This window comes from Trifolium pratense, linkage group LG2, assembly GCF_020283565.1.
Source record: "Trifolium pratense cultivar HEN17-A07 linkage group LG2, ARS_RC_1.1, whole genome shotgun sequence".
Lineage (NCBI taxonomy): Eukaryota > Viridiplantae > Streptophyta > Magnoliopsida > Fabales > Fabaceae > Trifolium > Trifolium pratense.
Window position 1 is genome coordinate 43179715 of NC_060060.1, and position 23140 is coordinate 43202854.

The window sequence follows — 23140 nt, forward strand, 5'->3', positions numbered from 1 at the left end:
CTTGTTATAAAAGTTAGTTATGGACATAACCGGTTTTGTGAAAATCAAACCGGTTATGATATTTGATTTTAATATCCGATTATGATATTTGAGTATGGATTGAATATGGACGGTTATTTTGATTTTAATATCCGATTATGATATTTGATTATGGATTGAATATGGACGGTTATTTTGATTTATCCATCATGTTCATCCCTACATGGAGCCACTTCCTCCCCAATAATCTCAACTACCTAGCCCACTACTCTCATCGATATTTTTTTATATATAGGCCAAACATCCATAACAACTATATAAATTATTGTTATTATTTTACCTTTTCTCATTCTCAAAACAACTACCTAGTATTTTTTTTTTCTTGCTTCTAATAGCCACCCAACCCTCGATATAGTTAAGCAACACCCAACAATTCACTCTTCCACACTTCACTTCCAAAAAATGGCAAAAGAAAAATCAAAGTAAATAAAGATATAAATTAAAATTAACTCTCCAAAAAATATCCTCTCTAAAACCTTCTAAAACTTTCTCAAATTCTAATTTAGAATTATGACAAGTGATGTGACCCAACTCTTTAATAACCGACTCAAACCAATTTTTTTTTAACAAAACAAACAAATTTTTTTTTTTACAAAGACTCAAACCAAATTTATATAGCTCTATTTGACAAGGTTAGTTTTTGAGCTTATAAATTCACATGACAAGAAATACTCGGTGATATATAATATATTTTTCTCATGAACTTAAAACTTATTTTTACTATTTTATAACATTTTAAAAGTTGATAAGAAGTTCTACAAAGCTACCACGGTTGTGAGACGACTTAAATATATGTTTATAATTGAGGATAATTTTCACCTTACAAGTCAGTTTTGAAATGATGACTCAGACCCAACTCTCAAATCTAAGACAGTATTAGAGTCTTTTCACAAACCGTTAGGCCGCATGCTATCATGTTTCGAATCATGTCATCTACCATTATATCCGCTCCTCAAGCTCAATACTGTTAGGCACGATAAAGTGTGTTAAGAAGTATCGCATCAATTTTATAAGATGAGCTAAATTCAACTTTCAATTATAAGTAAAATTAACTCAAATAATTTTTGGACATTATTTTCTACCGTAGTATTTCTTGGTTGCTAATATATATAGGCACCCAATCCTATGTATAATTAAATTAAGCAACACTCAAGTTCACTCTTCCACAACACTCCCTTAACATACAACCATGGCAAAAGAAGAACCAAAACCAATTAGATTTGGAATTCTAGGTTGTGCAGAGATAGCTAGGAAAGTTTCAAGAGCCATAACCCTCTCACCAAATGCAACTCTCTATGCAATTGGAAGCCGTTCTTATGAAAAAGCAAAAACATTTGCAGCTTCCAATAATTTCCCTTCACATGCCAAAATATACGGCTCATACGACGCTGTTTTGGACGATCCCAACGTCGATGCAGTCTACGTGCCACTACCGACTAGTTTGCATCTTCGATGGGCGGTACTTGCTGCTCAAAAGAAGAAACATTTGTTGCTTGAGAAACCAGTTGCTCTTAATGTTGGTGAACTTGATAAGATTTTGGAAGCTTGTGAAGCTAATGGTTTGCAATATATGGATGCTACTATGTGGATGCATCATCCTAGAACTGAGAAAATGTTTCAGTTTCTATCAGATCCTAATCAATTTGGTTCTCTCCAATCGGTATAATTCATCTATATATATCCTTTTAAATTTTGGTCTAAAAAGCTTCTTGGTTCTTTTCCATATATAGTTAGAAATTTTTTCCATATAAAATTTAGATCAAATGCATTATTCTTTCTTGTAAATTTGATGTTTAAAACAGATTAATTCTTTACAATTTTTCAAAATAAAATCTGTCCACCATATAGCGTTTGCACAATTACTTTATTCCATCTAACTCTTGTCGGCCCCATACCCATAATCGGGTAGGTTTTTGAGGAGGTGGTCCAGAACCCCTTCCTCAGACTCCTACCTCCCACGATTCTGCTAGTTTAGAAACTCAGGAGAGGGACAGAGACCGGGGACAATTAATCGGAGAGGGTTTAGTTAGGAGTTTGGGTTGCACCCTATAAGTGCTTATATAATTGTTAAATGTTGACGGTCTAATGAATTTATAAAAAAATCAAAAAAATTCAATGGTCTTCAATTTTTCTATCATCTTCATATTCATCAACCTTTAAAAAAATCCAGATAAATTAATCATACCCGCAAAAAAATAGAAAAAAATATCAACATTCACACAAAATTAAAAGCAATAATTTTTCATGACAAAATTATTCAATTCACACAAAATTAAAGCAATAATTAAAAATAGAAAAAAATATTCAATTCACACAAAATCAACCTTCACTAACAGAAATTTTCACTTTTTGTTTGTTACTAATTCTACTCAATTTAAACTCAAACAAGTGCTTTAATAACCTACAAATTTTTATGATCATTAGTGTCATTTTAATTAACACTACCTTCGATTTTTTTTTTTGTTTTACCTTCGATTCTTTTTATTAGAGACAAATTTACAATGTTTTCAATAACATTAGTAAGTGGTATTAGAAGTTTTCTTTTTCCATTCATGTTAGCATTATCAAGCATAATTAGTATTTAATTATTATCATTATTATTTTAGGATTTGTATAAAGTCTATAGAGTCAATCACCTTAATTGTTGGAGATATTTGTTCCTTAATTTACTCCAATTAGGTTACTATACTTGTGTATATATACACCTCTTGTAAACTCTCAAAAGTAATGCAATATACAACTTTATTCATTCCTTTATATGGTATCAGTTGGTAACGTTCCAGCCCTACCCTGTTAAACCAGAAAACGCCGTTTTTTCTCCGTTTGCCGTAACACTTTGCCTCCCATGGCTTCCGATGGCTCTCGCTCCATAGCTAACCCCTATGAACCCTCCAAACCCTTTGCGTGTATCACCCTCAGCGGTGTCACCAAGCTTCTCCCTACCAATTACCTCAATTGGAAACTCCAGGTAGAAGCCTTCCTTGATGGTTTTGATCTACTCAAATACACTGATGGATCGTTCCCTGCGCCGACAGCAACGATCACCACCACCGCAACGCCTCCGGTAACATCACCAAACCCTGCCTTTCAAACATGGCGTCGCCAGGATCGCCTCATCTATGGTGCCATCCTCACCACTCTTTCCGACGAGGTGGCCTCCTTGGTGTCCCAGACGAAGACCTCGCACGACCTCTGGGAGCTTCTCAAGAACACCTATGCCAAAGCCTCCCGCAGTCACCTTAAACAACTCAAGGAACGTCTTCGGATGGCCTCGAAAGGTACTCAATCCATCACGACCTACATGCACTCTCTGAAGCAAACTGCTGATCTCCTCGCCTCTCTCGGATCTGCTGTCTCCGTCGAGGACATGACCGACCATGTCTTGCGCGGCCTTGATGACGGTTACCGAGCAGTCATTGATGGGGTCAACGCAAGGGACACTCCAATCACCTTTGATGATCTCCTCGAAAAGCTCCTCATCCAGGAACTCTCTCTTGCTGCTGCTCAACGCCAATCACCTGCTCCCGTTACTGCGCTGCACGCTCAGGCAAGGTCGACCAACAACAAGCCTCGACCAAGTCAGGCACCTGCACCGACCAACCAACGCCCAGGTGATCGCAAACCATTCCTTGGTCGATGTCAATGGTGCAACACCAAGGGACACGTCCTCGCTGACTGCCAACTCTTTCGGACCCAACACCCCAGCGTCCCCGCACCTCCTCGTTCTTCTCCGAGCACCACTGGCCAGGCCCAGGCCCACACCGCTACTGCTGGCACATCCTCGCCTGGTTTTCTGCTCGACAGTGGAGCAACACATCATGTGACCAACGACCTTACAAATCTGGCACTTCACCATCCATACACTGGCCCCGACTCCCTCTTCATGGGGAATGGTTCAGGTTTAAACATCTCTCACTCTGGAACACTTTTAATTAATGATTTATCCTTGTCTAATGCTCTTTATGTTCCCTCCATGAAACAACAAATCATTTCTGTTTCTCAACTCACCAAACAAACTAACTCTGCCGTTGTTTTCTTACCAAACTCTTTTTATGTCATGGACTTGCAGACACGCCAAACAACCCATAAAGGCTCATGTGTGAATGGACTTTATCTGTTGCCCACGACCTCACCTTCCGCCCACACCGTCCAAGTGGAATCCTCTGCTTCCTGGCATCACAAGCTTGGACACCCTTCAACTTCCATCTTTAAATTTATTCAACATCATTTTTCTTTAGGTTCAAATAAATTTCCGCAATCAGATTGTAATTCATGCCAAATTAATAAAAGTCATAAACTTCCTTTTCATGAATCTACTCTTACATCTACTTATCCATTAGAAATAATTTTTTCTGATGTATGGACTTCCCCGGTTTTATCTATTGATGGTCTTCGTTACTATTGTTTGTTTGTTGATCATTATACTCGCTATATATGGCTATATCCCATGAAACTAAAATCTGATGTGCAATCTATTTTTCCCAAATTTAAAACACTAGTTGAAAACTTCTACCAACACAAAATAAAAGTCCTATACACTGACAATGGTGGCGAATACATTGGTCTTCGTTCCTTTCTAAGTACTCATGGCATAAGTCACCACACCACTCCCCCTCATACACCCGAACACAATGGCATCTCTGAACGGCGGAATCGGCACATTGCCGAAACCGGTCTCTCCCTCCTTCACCACGCTGGCCTTCCCCTCACCTACTGGCCTCACGCCATGACCACTGCAGCCTACCTCATTAACCGTCTCCCTACCCCAATCCTCGGGCACCAATCACCTTACTCTAAACTCATCCGCATTAGTCCGGATTATCATAAATTAAAATGTTTTGGATGTTTGTGTTTTCCCTGGATTAAACCTTATGCTAACCATAAACTTGCTCCAAAGTCTACTATGTGTGTTTTTGTAGGTTACTCAGCTGATCAACATGCATATCTATGCCTCGATACTTCAACTGGACGGATTTACACCTCTCGCCATGTCAAGTTCGTCGAAACTGAATTCCCCTTCCGTTCACTGGTGGCCCAACCGATCACGTCCACGACCTCACAGACTAGTCCACTCCAACTGCCCGTCTTGCCGACCATCGCTCCACCTACTGCGAGCACCAATCCCACATCCCCGGATACCTCACTTGTTGAGCCTCCCTCCCCGTCTGGCATTTCCTCCCCGACCACATCCCAATCCTCGTCCTCAAATACAACGAGCAATGAAACGACCAGTAATGACCCTCCTTCCTCCTTACAGCCAACATTGCTCCCACAACCACAAACGACCTCTCCCCCCACAACGACCACTGAACCCCATGGCGGTGGGATCATCACCCGGTCCAAAAACAACATCGTCAAACCCATCCACAAACTCAACCTCCATGTCCGTCCCTCATCCCCGATGGAACCTAGTACTATTACCCAAGCCCTTCGTGATCCGGACTGGCGTTCCGCCATGTTGGCTGAATTTGATGCCCTACATCGCAACAACACCTGGGAACTCGTTGGTCGTTCCTCTGCTCAAAATTTGGTTGGTTGTAAGTGGGTCTTTCGCATCAAGAGAAATCCAGATGGGTCCATTGATAGGTACAAGGCTCGATTGGTCGCTAAGGGTTTCCATCAACGCCCTGGTTGTGACTACACAGAAACATTTAGCCCCGTCGTCAAACCAGTGACAATTCGGATCATCCTCGCCTTGGCAGTTCGACAAGGATGGTCCGTCCGCCAGCTTGATGTTAACAATGCCTTTCTTCAAGGGACGCTCAACGAGGAGGTCTACATGGCTCAACCACCTGGCTTTGTTAACAAAAGCTTCCCTGATCATGTCTGTCGCCTAAAGAAGGCGCTCTACGGGTTAAAGCAAGCTCCTCGCGCTTGGTATATGGAACTTCGTGTATTCCTGCTCTCCATTGGCTTCGTCAATTCCACCGCCGATGCTTCTTTGTTCATTCAGCGGACACCACGCGCGACACTATACTTGCTCGTCTATGTCGACGACATCATTGTTACGGGGAGCTCCTCGACAGAATTGTCTCGTCTCATTGCTACACTTGCTGCCCGTTTCTCATTGAAAGATCTTGGCTATCTCAATTATTTCCTGGGTGTTGAAGTCATTCCTTCCGCTGCGGGCATGTTTCTTTCACAACGGAAATACATCACTGATCTCCTTCAAAAGTCGGGCATGACAGAAGCTAAACCAGCGTCCACTCCAATAACTGCTACTCCTCCACTGCTCAAAAACTCTGGTGATCCCTTGCCCTCCCCGACTGAATACCGAGCACTAGTTGGAAGTCTCCAATACTTGAGTCTTACTCGACCAGACATTGCCTTCGCGACCAACAAACTTGCTCAGTTCATGCAGAACCCGAGCACCATGCACTGGTTGGCTCTCAAGCGCCTACTTCGCTATCTGGCCGGCTCTTGCGACAAAGGCATTTTCATCTCCGCGACTGCTCCCCTGAACTTTCATGCGTACTCAGATGCGGACTGGGCGGGTGACAAAGATGATTACATCTCTACCACTGGTTACCTGCTCTATCTTGGCGACACCCCCATCTCTTGGAGTTCCCGCAAGCAACGCTCGGTTGCTCGATCATCCACTGAAGCTGAATATAAAGCCTTGGCCGACACGGCCAGTGAACTCCTTTGGGTACTCTCTCTGTTCACTGAACTTGGTCACACTCCTACAGCTGGTCCTGTCATCTACTGCGACAATCTTGGTGCTACACATCTGAGTGCTAATCCTGTCTTCCACTCCAGAATGAAGCACATAGCCTTAGCTTATCACTTTGTCCGTGAAAACGTTCAACGTGGCCGTTTTCGTGTTTCCTTCGTCTCTACCAACGACCAGCTTGCTGACATTCTCACCAAGCCTCTGCTTCGCCCCCGGTTCGAGTTTCTACTATCCAAGTTGCATCTTTCTTCCAGGTCGCCCAACTTGCGGGGGATATCAAGCATAATTAGTATTTAATTATTATCATTATTATTTTAGGATTTGTATAAAGTCTATAGAGTCAATCACCTTAATTGTTGGAGATATTTGTTCCTTAATTTACTCCAATTAGGTTACTATACTTGTGTATATATACACCTCTTGTAAACTTTCAAAAGTAATGCAATATACAACTTTATTCATTCCTTTATAAGCATTGTGTATCAAAGTTAGTATATCAAAGATAACATCTTTACCCAGGATCCATTATTATTCGTTACCTTCTGTATAATCAACGTGCTCCCGTTTTTTATAACAGGTACATGCAACATTTTCATACCGAGGGAGCCCTCATTTTCTCGAAAATGACATTCGTGTAAAACCAGATCTCGACGCACTAGGAACACTTGGCGACACCGGTTGGTATTGCATTAGAGCAATTTTATGGGCTGCAAATTATGAATTACCCAAAACAGCAAAAGCATTACACAAACCAAAATACAACAAAGCAGGGGTAATATTGTCATGTGAAGCTTCTCTGTTATGGGAAGATAACAGAGTTGCAACTTTCTTTTGTTCCTTTTTATCAGACATGTCTATGGATATTACAGCAATAGGGACAAAAGGGTCATTGCGTGTACATGATTATGTTATACCTAATGAAGAGAATGAGGCTTTGTTTAGAACAAGTTCAAATTCTGATTTTGATGAACTTTCTATTGGTTGGAGTCCTAAACCAAGTGAGTTTATAATTAAAAGTGATATTCCACAAGAAGCACTTATGGTTAAGGAATTTGCAAATTTAGTTGGAGGGATTAAGTTTGGTGATTCTAAAGCTGAGAATAAGTGGGGGATTATTAGTAGGAAAAGTCAAGTGGTTATTGATGCTGTTAAAGCTTCAATTGATAATGATCTTGAACCTGTTCTTATTCAGTATTAGGCTATGAATTGTAGACACTTTTCGGATTAGGTGTCTCAGATGTCCCACACCAACACATATGATTTTATTGAATAATGTAATTTTCTCAGGTTATTGTCGTTATCCATGTGTCACGTGTCTGGTGTTCGTGTTTCATAAATAATTTTAGTTTTTTGTGATAAAAAGGAATGTTCATGATTGTTCTTCACTTTGAATATATAGAAGTTTGAATATTTTGTGCTTTGTTTATCATTATTTGTATGCATGAATAAAGGATTCCAACATAATACTAATAATAGTATCTTAGGCTTAATTAATAAAATAGTCCCTTAAAGACATTTTTGATTTCACATAGGTCCCTTAAAGAAAAAAATGTCCGAATAGGTCCCTTAAAGGAAAAAAAGTCCGAATAGGTCCCTTAAAGACATCTTCGTTAATCAGTTTGGTCCTTTCCGTCCATTTTTTTGAGGACCAAACTGATTAACGGAGATGTCTTTAAGGGACCAAACTGATTAACGGAGATATCTTTAAAGGACCAATTCAGACCTTTTTTTCTTTAATGGACCTATTTGGTCCTTTTTTTCTTTAAGGGACCAATGTGAAACCAAAAATGTCTTTAAGGGACCATTTTACTAATTAAGCCTAGTATCTTATATAATTGTTAAATTTTGATTGAAGTTTTAATTTTCTTCAAGAAAATCATAAGAACGGTGATGGTTTGATTTATGCGCATTCTATTGATAGAGGACTGCAAATTAATGTACAATTGTATTATCCGACTACCCGCGATGGTTGAACTATGCGCTTTTTTTTTTTCAACCGTTCATTTAAATATTAGGTAGCACACTAAGAAAGATAAATTGGCCACTATAGAGCCAACGTGAAAATTTGTCGTTCATTTAAATATTAAGTACCACTAAAAGATGAAGGGTAAAAATGAACGTGAATGTTCACAAGCGCTAAAATGGCCTTCAAGTCGTCTTGCATATGATATGAACCTCGCTGGTTTCAATGCACCATTGGAGCTGAAGCTCATTAATGACAACGAAGACGTCAAGGATGCTCTGCCTATGGAGGCATGAAAAAACAGGAGAGGTCTACAAGAACATGAGGATGAACCAAGTGAAATGCACGTTTCTGAAAAGGAAAATTCCTAAGATTCTATCTTATAGAAAGAGGCATTTAGGTCAATCCAGACACATGCAGGGACGTAATTGAGATGTTCACTTTGAGGTCAAAAATAGGGATTCAAAGACTTAATGGAGCAACATTGTCTATATTTATAGGTAGACCTAACACGCTTTGCTGTCTTACAAACTACTACGGAAGGAGACAGTTTGAGTGGACACCAAAGTGAGAAGCTGCATTCACCAAGCTAAAGCTTGTACTTTCAAGACATCTTGTGCTAACTAGACCACAACAGAAAGAGACACCTTTTATATACTTGTTAGAATCCATTGATGTCGACAATGTCGTCCTTATCCAAGAAACAGATGAAGGGAAATAATTGGCATATTTGGTCAAGAAAGTACTCTAGGGTCCGAAAATTTGGCGCCAAAATGTAGAACAACTAGCATTATCCCTGGCCACAACTATACCAGGAAATTAAGACAATACTTCTTGGCATACCACATCATTGTTTGGACATATAAACCAATCCAAAACATACTATCCTCGAGTTTGCTGACATATAAACTAAGTGGATCGTTGAATTGTACAAGTTCGACATCAACAATGAATTCTGAAAGGCTTCGAAGGCCAAGCACTTGCAAGTTTCTGTTTGAAATGACTTCTAGCATTGAAGAAAAATCACAAAGGTCGGCCATTTTCGTTAACGACTCATCTAACATCTAAGGTAGTGGGGACAAAATCTTGTTAGAAAATGGAGATGGATGGATGGGTGATAGAGCCATAGAGGTATCCCTCAGATTTTCCTTCGACACCTCCAACAACCGGTCTGAGTGTGAGCATACCTCACAAAGTCACAAGGCTCAAAATGGCTGAAGAAATAGGGGCACACGACATGGTGCTAAAATTAAACTCCAAACTAATAGTATCTCAGATCAAAAGAAAGTAGTATGTCAAAAGGAAGTTTTTAGTTGAGAGATGTGATACAGCTGACTAGCAGTACAATGGTAGTAGTGTGGAGAGAAAGTTCTTAGTTTAGAATTTAGGTATAGAAAAACGTTCAAATGTAAAAATGAGTGAATTAGAAGTGGTTTGGGTATTTGGATAAGTGATGGAAAACAAAATCAGGAGACGCAAAATGCAAAAAAAATATCAAGGTATATGTGAATTTTTTAAATTCTTATGGTGTACAGGTGCACTCTTTCAGTTGTACTATTTGCTTCCACTATTGTGCCACAAAACAACGTTTTTCAAATTTGATGATCAGAAAACAATTGAAACTTCATCTATATAGATGATTTAAGACTATATATTGATGTGTTTTTAATTGATAATTTTTATTTAATGAAAAAAATGAATATGCATAAAACTGAAAAAGAAAAAAAAAATTGGGTTTTCTATAAAAAAAGGTTAAAAAAACACTGTAACATATTTGATTTTGTAAATGAAAAAAAAAGTGGTTTTTGTTTTTAGAAAGAAAAATAAAATGCGTTAAGTTTAAAATGTGTGCATTTAAATGATGTTAGATTACCTGTTGGTTACAAAATTATTTCAATATAATTGATATGACTTAGTGGTAAGTATATAAAGAAATATAATTAAAAGATCGTGGGTTCGAATTATGGTGAGTATTTTTTAACATTTTAATATGAATTATTAGGGTTAGGATTAGGGTTAAATTAGGTTTAGCTTGGAGACTTATATATATATATATATATATATATATATATATATATATATATATATGGGGTTTTCTAACTTAGACCCTAGTTAGGTCTAAGTTAGCAAGGTGCACCTTTTCAATTGGACCAAAATACCCATTCTTTTTAATTAATTAACCAAAATACCCATTAATAGACGCGGATCCCGTGTCGCGCGCGTACCGAAGGACCATGGTTACAGACCGTTGATTTCCATCAGACAGCCAAGATCTGATCTCATCAAGACTGTCTGATCAATCCGACAGCCCAGATCATCCAGATCCATCAGATTCCAGCGCGTGCGCAACACTGGATTACACTCTGGAGAGAGAAAAAATTGCTTTTTAAAAGTAGGACACGTGTCACACAATGGTTGACTGGACGTGATTTTTGTTCATTTAATACTTTGAACTCAATTATTTCGTTGTAAATTAATTTTTTATTTTTTTTTTATACCAAAATTCAAAATTTTTTTTTTTTCTACAAATAGAGACTTGGTTCGTTTGATTTAGACACCGAAAAAAAAATGCAATTTTTCACTACCTTAATCTCATTTTTTATCTACTAAATACGTTACTTGTGTGTTGTAATTTAACACGCACCACTCAACCAACTCACTGAAACCATTATACCAGGAAAATAGTAGATAATATTCTGGAACTTTTGGTATATTTTATGAAATTTTTGGAGACCTGAAACTATTTTTAGTTAATTAAATGAGATAAAACGGTAATTAAAAACTAATGTTTGCTTCTGAAACCATTTTACTGGTAGAATGGTTGCACATAGTTGTATTCTGAAACCATTTTACTGGTAGAATGGTTTCAATGAGTAATTTATTAATTGTGTTCGCTTCTGAAACCATTTATCTGGTACAATGGTTTCAGAGAGTTGTAATCTGAAACCATTTTGCTGGTAGAATGGTTTCAGTAAGTTGATTATTAGTTATTTCCTTCTGAAACCATTTAGCTTGTAGAATGGTTGCACATAGTTGTACTCTGAAACTATTTTACTGGTAGAATGGTTTCAGTGAGTAATTTATTAATTGTGTTTGCTTCTGAAACCATTTAGCTGGTAAAATGGTTTCAGAGATTTGTACTCTGAAACCATTTTCCTGGTAGAATGGTTTCAGTGAGTTGATGTAAGGTAGTGAAAAATGAGATTAAGGTAGTGAAAAATTGGGTTTTTTTTGTCTGTGTCCAAATCAAACGAACCAAGTCTCTATTTGTAGAAAAAAAAAATTATGAATTTTGGTATAAAAAAAAAATTAATTTACAACGAAATAATTGAGTTCAAAGTATTAAATGGAAAACAAATCACGTCCAGCCAATCAGACAGCGACACGTGTCCTGCTTTTAAAAAGTAGATTCTTCTCTCTCCAGGGTGTAATCCAGTGTGGCGCATGCGCTGGAATCTGATGGATTTGGATGATCTGGGCTGTCTGATTGATCAGACAGTCTTGATGATATCAGATCTTGGCTGTCTGATGGAAATCAACGGCCTGTAACCATGGTCCTGCGGTACGCGCGCGACACTGGATCCGCGTCCATTGATGGTAATTTGGTTAATTAATTAAAAAGAATGGGTATTTTGGTCCAACTGAAAAGGTGCACTTTGCTAATTTAGACCCAACTTAGCAGCCCCCTATATATATATATATATATATATATATATATATATATATATATATATATGAATTAACTTTTTTTAACATTTTAATATGAATTAAAAGATTCTCGATGCATTGACTTTACACATTTTCATAAATTTTTTATAAAAACGTACTATTTAAGGTGCTTTAAAAGTGTCTCGGGGACACTTGTTAGCAAGACCCATAAGGTAATTACTCACTTTCATCCTCAAATATATTTTTAAATGGGTGTTGTTAACATGTGCATATAGGGCACATGTTAAGGTATCTTAATATAGAAATTTAACATTTAATGATACAAAAAATTAGTGCTTAAAAAGTTAAAATTTAATACTTCAACATTTAATACTTTCTATTTTTGTTTCCTTAACATGTGTCTTTGGTGCACATGTTAACATTCTCCTTTTTAAATAATCAACTTATTTTTGGGTAGCAAAACCAACCCTCTTAAACACTACATCCTAAGACCTAGGAGACACCATATTGTTATGCATGACTTTTTGAACTCTTTTCAAAATAGCCACAACCTCATATGCTAGAAAATCAAAAGTGTCAAATGCAAAAGATATAAACACATATTGATTGTCAGAACATGTTCTCTCATGTTTGACCACTTTACTAGAAGCAGTTTTGAGGGTAGCTTGTTCTACGGTAAAATCTCCAAGCGTCAATCCCACAAGTGGAGGAACTCCAATCAAGTCCACACATGCATGCTTTTCTCCTACCTAAATATTCAATTTAGTTTTTTAATATGTTTTTATGAATTGACTTTTTTTTTTTTTTTACAACAAAAAAGTGGATCGAACCCATAACATAATACATGTTACCCAAATCTATTATCATTAGAACAAATCTATAAAATCATTAAATAAAAAAAATATTAGAATTGTTCAAAAATAAATAAATATATATTAGAAATGCATTTACCTTTAAAATTTGACACATTAATTAATGTATGAACCAATTACAATTGACACATGCGCGCGAAGTCGTTGGAATGGGTTGTTATCTAACGAAATCACCGGATCACAGAGTAACCACCTGACCATCTCACCTTACATCATCATCACCATCTCCCTATGCTACGATGAGTTCACGAAACATGGCGAAACAGTTATTCCTCCATGATCTTTCTACTACATTCCGACAATGCCCACCACATGTTCGACGTTTTCACCCACTCAATAAACCACATGATTTCCCTCACAGAATTTCGCTCCGTTCTTCTTTCTCACCAAAGACCAAAGCCTCATTCTCTTCTTCTTCTTCTTCTTCTTCTAAATCTAACTCTAAGAAAGTTGGGTTTGTTGATTGGTATTTGCGTAAGCTTGAAACTTACCCGGTTATCACAAAGAGCATAACTTCCTCGCTTATTTTCACTGCTGCTGATTTGACATCACAGGTAATAAACCATTCACATCTATGGTTATAGCTATAGTTATGTTATGTTTTTATATATAGTTATGTTATAGTGCTTGAAATGGCAGAAAATTTAAGATATTTATGGATGCAATTTCCATTGTTTGAGACTTGCGGAAGCAATGTTAGTAATTGTTAAGAGTCTCACATCGAATGAGATATGGCCTGAACATTTGTTTATAAGTGGGATAATCCTTACAGGGTTGAATTTAACCCAACTCAAATTCTAATATGTTATCCTTTTCGAGCCATCTGGGTCACACTCGAGATGTCTATAGTTTTGAGCATGAGAGGATGTGTTAAGAATCTTACATTTGATGAGATGTGGCTAGACATGTGTTTATAAGTGGGGCATTCCTCACCAAATATGTTTTGTAGGGTTGAGTTAGACCCAGCTCTATTTCAAATATTTTACCAATATCGGGAAGATAGCCACCACCCGGGTCACGCTCCAGATGTGTAGTTCTAAGTGTGAGAGGATGTGTTAAGAATTCCTCATTGGATGAGATATGGCTGGACATGTGTTTATAAGTTGGACATTCCTCACCAAATCAGTTTTGTAGGGTTAAATTAGAGCCAACTCAAATTCTAATTTGTTACCACTATTGGGAACATAGCCACCCAGGTCACACTTCAGATGTCTAGTTCTGAGCGTGAGAGGATGTGTTAAGAATTCCCACATTGGATGAGATATGGCTCGACGTGTGTTTATAAGTGGGACATTCCTCACTCAGCACAAATTCTAATATAGAATGGAGTAAATATTGATTTTCGTCTTGAGCATAAACAGAGTTTTTGGCCTCTTAGGAATAAAATAGTTTTCCAAAAAATGGGAAATGAAATATACTAAATTGGTCCTTAGAAATTTAAAATGTCGGGTCACATTCTCATGGATCAAATGTGTTTAGTTGGTTCACATTCTCATGGATCAAATGTGTTTAGTTGGTTCTGTCTATGGTCATTCAAAAAATTGGAATTGTTTCTACCAATATGGGTTTGGTTTAGCTGAGGATTAGCCCAGCACTTTGGCGAACCACGATTTGAATCACCTCAGAGATATGTATTTATACCTAGGGCCCTACTAGGCTTTGAATAGGATTGATTCCGGTAGAAGGATACACGAGGATACCTAAAACGTTAATGGTTTTTCCCAATAAGGGGTTTGGTTTATAACTGAAGGGCGTAGTTCCCCCTTTATGCAAAACTATGGTTCAAATCTCAGTAGATACAGGTTTCTATATTTGGTTGCTGATCGGGTTTTGAATATGAGTGACTTCAGTAGGACAATATCTGCAGAAATCTATGAAGTTGAATGGTTTCTTGTCACTGATTTATTGATGCCGTTATGCGTTTTTAAGTAGTTCCTTTTGATGAAAGTTAATTGTGAAAATGTAGGTTGTGAGACAGCTATTTGAACTTGTTTTGCGGTAATTCTTTTGTTATGTGTGGTGGGAACTAACCTGAAAAGTTTGAATAGTTGAAGGAGGAATTGATAATGAGATTTCTTTCTAAAAACTATGATTCCATTATATTTATTGTTGTGATGAGATTGTGTTTCAGTACAAATGTGATAATATGTTGGAGGAATGACTTTGTTAGGTACCGGGTGTTGAGCCTAAGCCCAACAAATGTGTCAAATTGAGGAGTGGTTACACATGCTTATGTGATTAATTTGTTAGGGGAGGACAACAATTATATGAAGGATAGGGATAGCAAGAGGGAAACCATTGAGAGCTTTATTCAGCTAGAAACCGTATGGTTTGGTCAGAGAGAAATGTCTCTTATCTGAGGAGTTCTTGCTCTAGGATAATTCTCTATAATAGTTCTTATTTCAAACAATAATACACTTTCTATTTCTCTTGAATTTAGGTTCTTAACGTGTTTCTAACAAACTTGAACACTCAATGACAAGAAAATAGTGGCGGAAACTAAACATTAGATGTCTAGATTGAATAAAATAGACAGAAACTAAATAGAAAAGAGAATATTTGTCTGCTCTAGGATTTTCTCTTCAATATTTAAACTCAGTTAATCGCCAATGTGGTTTATAATTACTCCCTCCGTCCCTTTTTATAAGAACCTTTGCCAAAAATCACGGGTATTAAGAAAAGTTGTTGGAGTAATAATTTTGTTTGACTTGTGTGAGATTATTACTAATTTTCCCTTTATATTTGATGTATTCAATGTTGCTTTTTCATATTCCAATGCAAATTAGTGGTATTAATGAGGGATATATTTGGAAAAGGAGTAATAATTGTATCTAGAAATTTGTAGAGGGTCTTATATTTAGGGACAAAGTTTTTTAGTAAAAGGTTCCTATAATTAGGGACGGAGGGAGTACTATATTTAATAATCGCAGAGAGTGGCTAAATGAGTGAATGTGAATTTTGCTTGACGACACACTATTTTAACTAACTAACTAAACTACAACAATAAAAGACTTTTCCATTAGGTCTATGCATTGTCAATTGTACATCCAAAAGATTGTGAAAGAGAATGTTTTCCTTCAGCAAATAGTTTAAGCTTGAGCCTGTTGTTGTTGGATTAACCATTTTCTAAAAGAATGGAAGTATGCTAATTTTATTTCCAAATGATTGTGAAATAGCATAAAGAGTTCAGAGGATTTTCTATATTGTAAAATGTCCTAATTTCAGTTTGTTATTATAAGTTATTAATTTAATCTTCTGAAAATGTTATTTCAATCTAAAAGAGTTTTGAGCTAAGGGTTAAAAGAGGAGTTAAGGAATTATTGGTTCAGGGTTCAATTCTTGACGAAGGTGAAAAATACTAACACTAACAATTAATTACTAACTTTGGCCGTTTAAAAAATAATCTAAAAAGTTTACGAGCCTTGTCTAAACATTTGGCACTACAGATAGGCATTAGTAAACATCAGTTCCTCTTCTCTTAATTCAATTTACTGTTTGTATGATGAATTTACATTTTTGAGCTATAGTCGCTACTATTATTATTTGTCGAAGGGCTGAAATAGTTTTTTTCTTAACTATCTTTCAATGAATTTGATTTCATAGAACTGCGCATATGTTTTGTAGGTCTAGGGATGCTGAGTTGTGTTTAAAAAAACATTCTCATTATTTTTATCATTTGTACTTTTTTATTATTATGTTGGTATGTGTTTTCACTAACTATTTGATTTATTCACTTAGATGATTACATCATCCTCTTCTGCTTCGTATGATTTAAAAAGGACATTCCGCATGGCAATATATGGGGGTCTAATCTTGGGACCATCGCAGCATATGTGGTTTAATTTTCTGTCCAAAATTTTACCTAACAGAGATTTGGCAACAACCTTGAAGAAAATTTTAATGGGACAAGCTGTATTTGGCCCTGTCATCAATACTGTTTTCTTTTCCTATAATGGTGCTTTACAAGGTAATTTTCATATTTTAATGTGTGCCTTTTCTTCACTCTTCAATCTCCGAGTTTATATCTTAGTTCATTGACACAATTTGCAGTTGACTTAGATTGTTTTGTAGTGCCATAAAAGAATCTGTTTGGATTTGAATTCTCTAAAGTGAGGATATTTCCTTAAAATTATATCTTGCAAGGATAACCGTTCAATGAAAAATCAATGGCTTAAGATTGTGGAAAATACTTGCCGACATGTATAACAAACCACAAACCTGTTTGGATCAGTGATACTTGTAGGGTTTCAAATTCTTCTTTCTTTCGAACGGTTGTGTATTAAAAAAAAATATATTGTGTTGAGTAAATTTACTAAAAATTGCACATGCTAATCACTTGCTTATGGCATTGATGATGTGCATCACTTAGTAAAACCAAGTTAACAACTGAGAATAAAAAGTAGTCACTTTGCATAGAGGGGTGAAAACCGAAGTGTGATATATTTGCATAGACATAAAATATTTAAGCCTTAATTATTCGTCGAGCAATCGTACATGGCAATTTTTTCACTCATTTTTTGCAAAGGAAGCAAGGTCACATTGGTGACTTGTTTAATTTTATTTTTGTGTTTCGGTCTGAAGGTTATTAGTGATTCTGAATTTCCATTTTGATGCAAAAATCAGGTAAAAATGGGTCCGAAATTATTGCCATGCTGAAGCGAGATCTACTTCCTACATTATTAGGCGGTGCCTTGTTTTGGCCTATATGTGATTTTGTTACATTCAAATACATTCCAGTGCATTTGCAGGTTTGTACATGTCGATAATTTCCTTTGTTAGAACTTAATCTTCTGTTATGACTTCAATTATAATCAGTATCTTCAACTCAGCAGTTACTTTCTAGCTTTTTAGCTGATGTGTCTCTCTTTCATAATTACTGCAGCCATTGATGAATAGTTCCTGCGCATATGTATGGACCATTTATTTATCTTACATGGCAAACCGAACAAACTTAACTGAAGCTTAGTTCTTGGTTTGTATATTAGTATTTAGTGTTCTCAAGCAATTTTTTATTTCATAGCATTATCTTGCAGCAAAGATATGTAACTAGGTATTAAAATCATGGTATTTGCGAGTTTATAAATTTTTATCAATTTAATAATCGATTTTTCTTTTTGTATATAGCTGATACTTCATTTTCGTAGTTTCCCTCTTTAATCTGATGTGAGTACTTCGTTGAAATGACTTACTGACCATGGCGCTGCTGCTTGATCCAGTCCAATCTCAACTATTAGTTTAATTAAATGGCTGAGAGATGAATGCTATTAGCCATCAGATTAATCCAAATACCGAGTTTGGATGCGTCGGCTGCAGAAATCTGGGTTCTCTTTTGAGGTTGCAAATGTCCATATTTATTGATTATTAATTGATATATTGATCCTAAAGTCAAAACACCCAAACCTTTGATGTTTGGCTGCTATATTGCCTAAGATAACTAAATTGCCTATTTGTTTTATGGTAATAATTACTTTAACAACACAGTTAAATACAAAAATACTTTTATCATATGTAGTAAGCTTTACTAAAAATATTCTGTGAAAAAAAAGCTTTACTAAAAATATTATTATTAACCCTCTTCTGTGTTGCTTTCATCTGAAATGTAACAACACAAGAGTATTAAAGTTGACAAAAAATGAATACTGATTGATTGATACTGGTTTCTGAAAAATGAATTGTAAACTTTTTTATTCTTGTGTTGTTGACCTTTGGCATTGTATTTCTCAAAATCGACTAATCTGTATCGGCCGGGCTGTTAAACCCGCCAAGGGAGTTACTTTTATCGTCCTACTATTTTCTCGAATATTGTCCGCTATTTGAGTAGCGGATGACATTTTCCCTAAAATTTCTTATTTTATAATATCGGCTACTTAAGTAGCGGATGAGTAAAAATAGGACGCGCGAGAAACACGTAGGGTGACAAAACTAACTCCCACCCACTAAAACATAGAGCTTGTGTTTAATAATTTGAGCCCGAATTTTTTTAGGATTTTTTAGTCCTGTCTGAAAAAAAATTAGTTATAAAATCGGACTAGTCCGTATGGGCCACGGAAAGCCCGAAACCCGCATCAACATAAAAAATAGAAAAATACTATAATTTATCTTAGTTCTATATAATATGATGATTCAAGGTTTGAGTTTTACACATCACTGAAATTTATTTTTTCTTGTGTGCATTCTTACTCCATTTTGACGGTAGTAGTCGTTCGTCGTGCCAATGGTTTATTGTGCTCGTAGTGCTCCGATCCGTTGAATGATCATCCCTTGATCTGACTTTCGATTAGTTCTGAGTTGCTTTCATAAAGATTTCGTCAGAGGTTGATAGAGAGATCTTCATATTGTCTTCAATCTTCATATTGTCTATCTATCACTATATGTATCATTTCTTGATTTCGCACTGTTTAGCTTGAAAAAGTCATCATTATTTGTTGCTTGATAGCAGGGAGTAGCGGTACGTGGACCGTTCCCGTGTTAACGGTCGGTTCATTCGCCTTAAATTTTTAGAACTTCTATTTAGTCTTTTAGGATTATCTAGAAGTTTGTTTGCTTCATTGTCCTACGCGCTTTGGTGTGCACTCACTAGGTTAGATTTATATCACTCAGTTTTTTTTTGTGTGTGTGTGTCTATATATATATATATATATATATATATATATGATATTGACACAGGATGGGGGCGATGCCTGCATTGTCCCCTGATGTCAAGATATTCTTTCACCTTATAAAAAATTATTTAGCTGAATAAATTATCATATTTATTAAGTATTACAATGACACGATGTTTAAACTCAAACATAATTTACGATTATTATGATGGGTCGATCGGTTACATTTGATTGTATTTATTTATTCTTAATAACATTTAATTGTATTTTGTTTGGTACATAACATTTAATTGTATTTTCATGAATAAAAAAAAAATTATAGCTTATTATATAGTATGGTTAAATTTATTATTATAGTAAGTGCTCTCTTAATGCATTTTCATTTATGAAAATAATTTTCTAAATTGACATTTTTATTTTTCTATTATTTATCAATTATTTCATAGTATTTATAAATTATTTTCATAATATTTTTTACTTGGGTAGTATATGCTAGAGCTCGTACTTAAACCATACTTTTTAACCCGGCCAGATAAAGCATGTTACTCATTAGGTCCGACCTATTTAGGGTTGGGTAGTCTATTTTAACAGTTTTAGTTTCTGCAAACTCAAACAAAAAATAAAGGTTTTGAGTTTGGCTCTTCCATACTCAAAAATTTCTATATTCTAATATTAATTTTAGTCACTCTTTTAATCATAGTTCACTTAACCTACGCATTGATGCCAAGATGGATCAGAACCAGAAAGAAAAGAGAGAGACTATGCTTCTAGAGAAAACAACTCACTAGATTTCTAATATATTCTTCAATGATCCAAAGTATATATATCAACTCCTATTTATAGAAGGAGAAAAACTAAAAGGATTACATGCAAGAAAACAAGTATAAAAAAAGTACATGCAATAAAATAAGTATTATATGTGCAACAAAACAAATATATTTCGTACAATAGGTCAAGCGTATCACATACAAGATGTAAATGTGTCAATGGATGGACTTGGAACACAATAGATTAGTCTTATACTTTGGGCCTTAATCTCAAGTCGAGACTTCCTCAAGATTTACTTTTGTCATCCTACCAGTTTCTCGCGCACCTTACGAGTTTTAAATTTTACCCTTCCGCTATTTAAGTAGTGGACATTATAAAAATGAAAAATTTTGAGGAAAAAACATCCTACATGAAATTCAAGATTTTTACATATGTCTTCTACTTAAGTAGCGGATAAGGATATTTTGATAATTTTATAGGGGCACGAAAAAAAGTGTAGTGTGACAAAATAAAATCCCCTCTTTCTCAGGTTCTGCCAGGGATGGAGCCCTTCATGGGCTGGGCAGGGCCATGGCCCACCCCAAGATTTTTAAATTTTTTTCATAGGTATACTATTTAGCGGCGGTTTTCAACCCCCCTAAATAGTCTGTTTAGTATGTTAATTCTTATTTTGCGGGGGTTTCAAGTACCCGCAATTCGGACCACCAGAATTGTTTAACAGGTTTCAATTTTGCGGGGGTTTCAAGTACCCGCAATTTGGACCACCAGAATTGGTTAACAGGTTTCATGTTTACGGGGGTTTTAAACCCCCTCTATTTTGACGATCCAGAATTCTCCATTATAAATTAATAATTCAAATATCCTTCTTAATTTATTTTTTTGAAGCACCTCTTCTAATGTTTTATTGTTTAATATTTATAAATATTTTAGAATGTTTAATTTATTTTGTGAAAGTATTCAAGTATATTTTTTTGGAGAAAAAAGTACTCAAATTTTTATTTAAAATAGAGTTTGTGTATAAAAATTCATGTTTGATCGATCTTTTGTTAAAAAAATTTAAATTTATTTATTGAAAATGGTAATGGTCCACCTATTAACTCATTTTGAGATATCTATATTAGACACGCCCTCAATATGATATATCTTTTTTTTGTTTTTTTTTTTTTTTTTTGCATATTCGATTTATATTCGTAGCGGTCCGCTCCAACTTTTTGGGCTAGCTCCGCCACCGGGTCGTGCCCAGCTTCATCATCAAAATAGATGAAAAGTCAGTTAAGTTGAAAGTTGCAAAAACTCCATAGTTTTCTAGATTTAGAAATTCAACAAGCATTGTCATATTGATTTTTTGTACAATTTGAATGGACCATCAACTCTAGGGGATAATTTAAACTTTGCCTGAATAGGAAAACTTTCTTTTTCATTCGGAAGAATATCCATACTAACTATTTTTTGTAAAAAAAAAAAAAAATCCATACTAAGTATTCATACAAAGTATATTATGAAGTCATCCTTTTAGCACTTATATCCATTATTCATCTTTTGTAAACGAAATTGTTGTGAATTTCAAGTTATCTTAAATTCTTAATTATTATTAATCAGAAATATTCCATTATTTTGTTATCTAATATGAATTTTCTTTTTGTTGATGGATGTTGTAATATTTGTTGTGCAATTACCTCATCAATTTATTTTTATTTTCTTTTCATTTTGTCGACCTATACATGAAATTTCTTTTTCATTTTTTTAAAATCATGAATAGAGAATGAGTCAACAGACTAATATTGTTCACTTTGATGAATTAGTTATGACTTTTGAGTATTTAATTTCATGTTTTATCCATTTTGAAAACACATTCTTTTAGTAATGCTATCTATTTCTTATATGATGAAGCGAATCTGCTCTGAATTTCAAGTTTGTTTTATTATTATCATTTTGAAATATTTTATGATTTTGTAATATATTATTAAACTATTTTTCTTAATATTTGTTGTGCAATTACCTCATTAATTCAAATTTGATCTTTTTGTCAATCTAAAAATGAAATTCCTTTTCATTTTTTCTTATTGGAAAATAAAAAAGTTCATAGAAAACAAAATTTAGAAAAGTTTATCCTTATATATTAACTTTTTTTTTAACGTATCCTTATATATTAACTTATTAAGTAAGTAAATGGTATAACATTTTGTGGATTATTTTTTTTTATAAGCATAACATTTTGTGGATTGATTTGTGATTCTTACAACAAATCACAATCTAATTATTTCCTTCCACTCCCAAAAATTATGGCTGTTACTGTGTTCCTCTTTTTGTCAATCTGAAAATGAGATTCCTTTCCATCTTTTATTTTCTATTGGAAAATAAAAAATTTCATTGAAAACAAAATTTAGAAAAGTTATTCCTTATATATCTATTGGTTTGTAGTTCTTAGTTCTTACAATAAATCACAATTTAATTATTTTCTTTTATAGCTAACTCGGGGACACCAAAAATTAGTTTGCTTTTTCATATCTATAACAACAACTTGTTTTCTTAAGAGCGCTTTAACATAAATGGG

General features: G+C 35.3%; 2 protein-coding genes across 2 annotated transcripts; both read left to right on the forward strand.

Annotated features, from left to right (window-relative positions):
* Positions 1–1162: 1162 nt before the first annotated feature.
* Positions 1163–8138, forward strand: LOC123907762 (uncharacterized oxidoreductase At4g09670-like). Its single transcript, XM_045958137.1, has 2 exons — positions 1163–1699; positions 7290–8138. The coding sequence occupies exons 1-2, from the start codon at positions 1229–1231 to the stop codon at positions 7908–7910; spliced, it is 1092 nt and encodes a 363-aa protein (XP_045814093.1). The 5' UTR covers positions 1163–1228; the 3' UTR covers positions 7911–8138.
* A 5074-nt stretch (positions 8139–13212) lies between these two features.
* Positions 13213–18337, forward strand: LOC123907763 (PXMP2/4 family protein 4-like). The gene is made up of 4 exons (XM_045958138.1): positions 13213–13770; positions 16955–17183; positions 17840–17964; positions 18099–18337. The coding sequence occupies exons 1-4, from the start codon at positions 13456–13458 to the stop codon at positions 18180–18182; spliced, it is 753 nt and encodes a 250-aa protein (XP_045814094.1). The 5' UTR covers positions 13213–13455; the 3' UTR covers positions 18183–18337.
* Positions 18338–23140: the final 4803 nt, after the last annotated feature.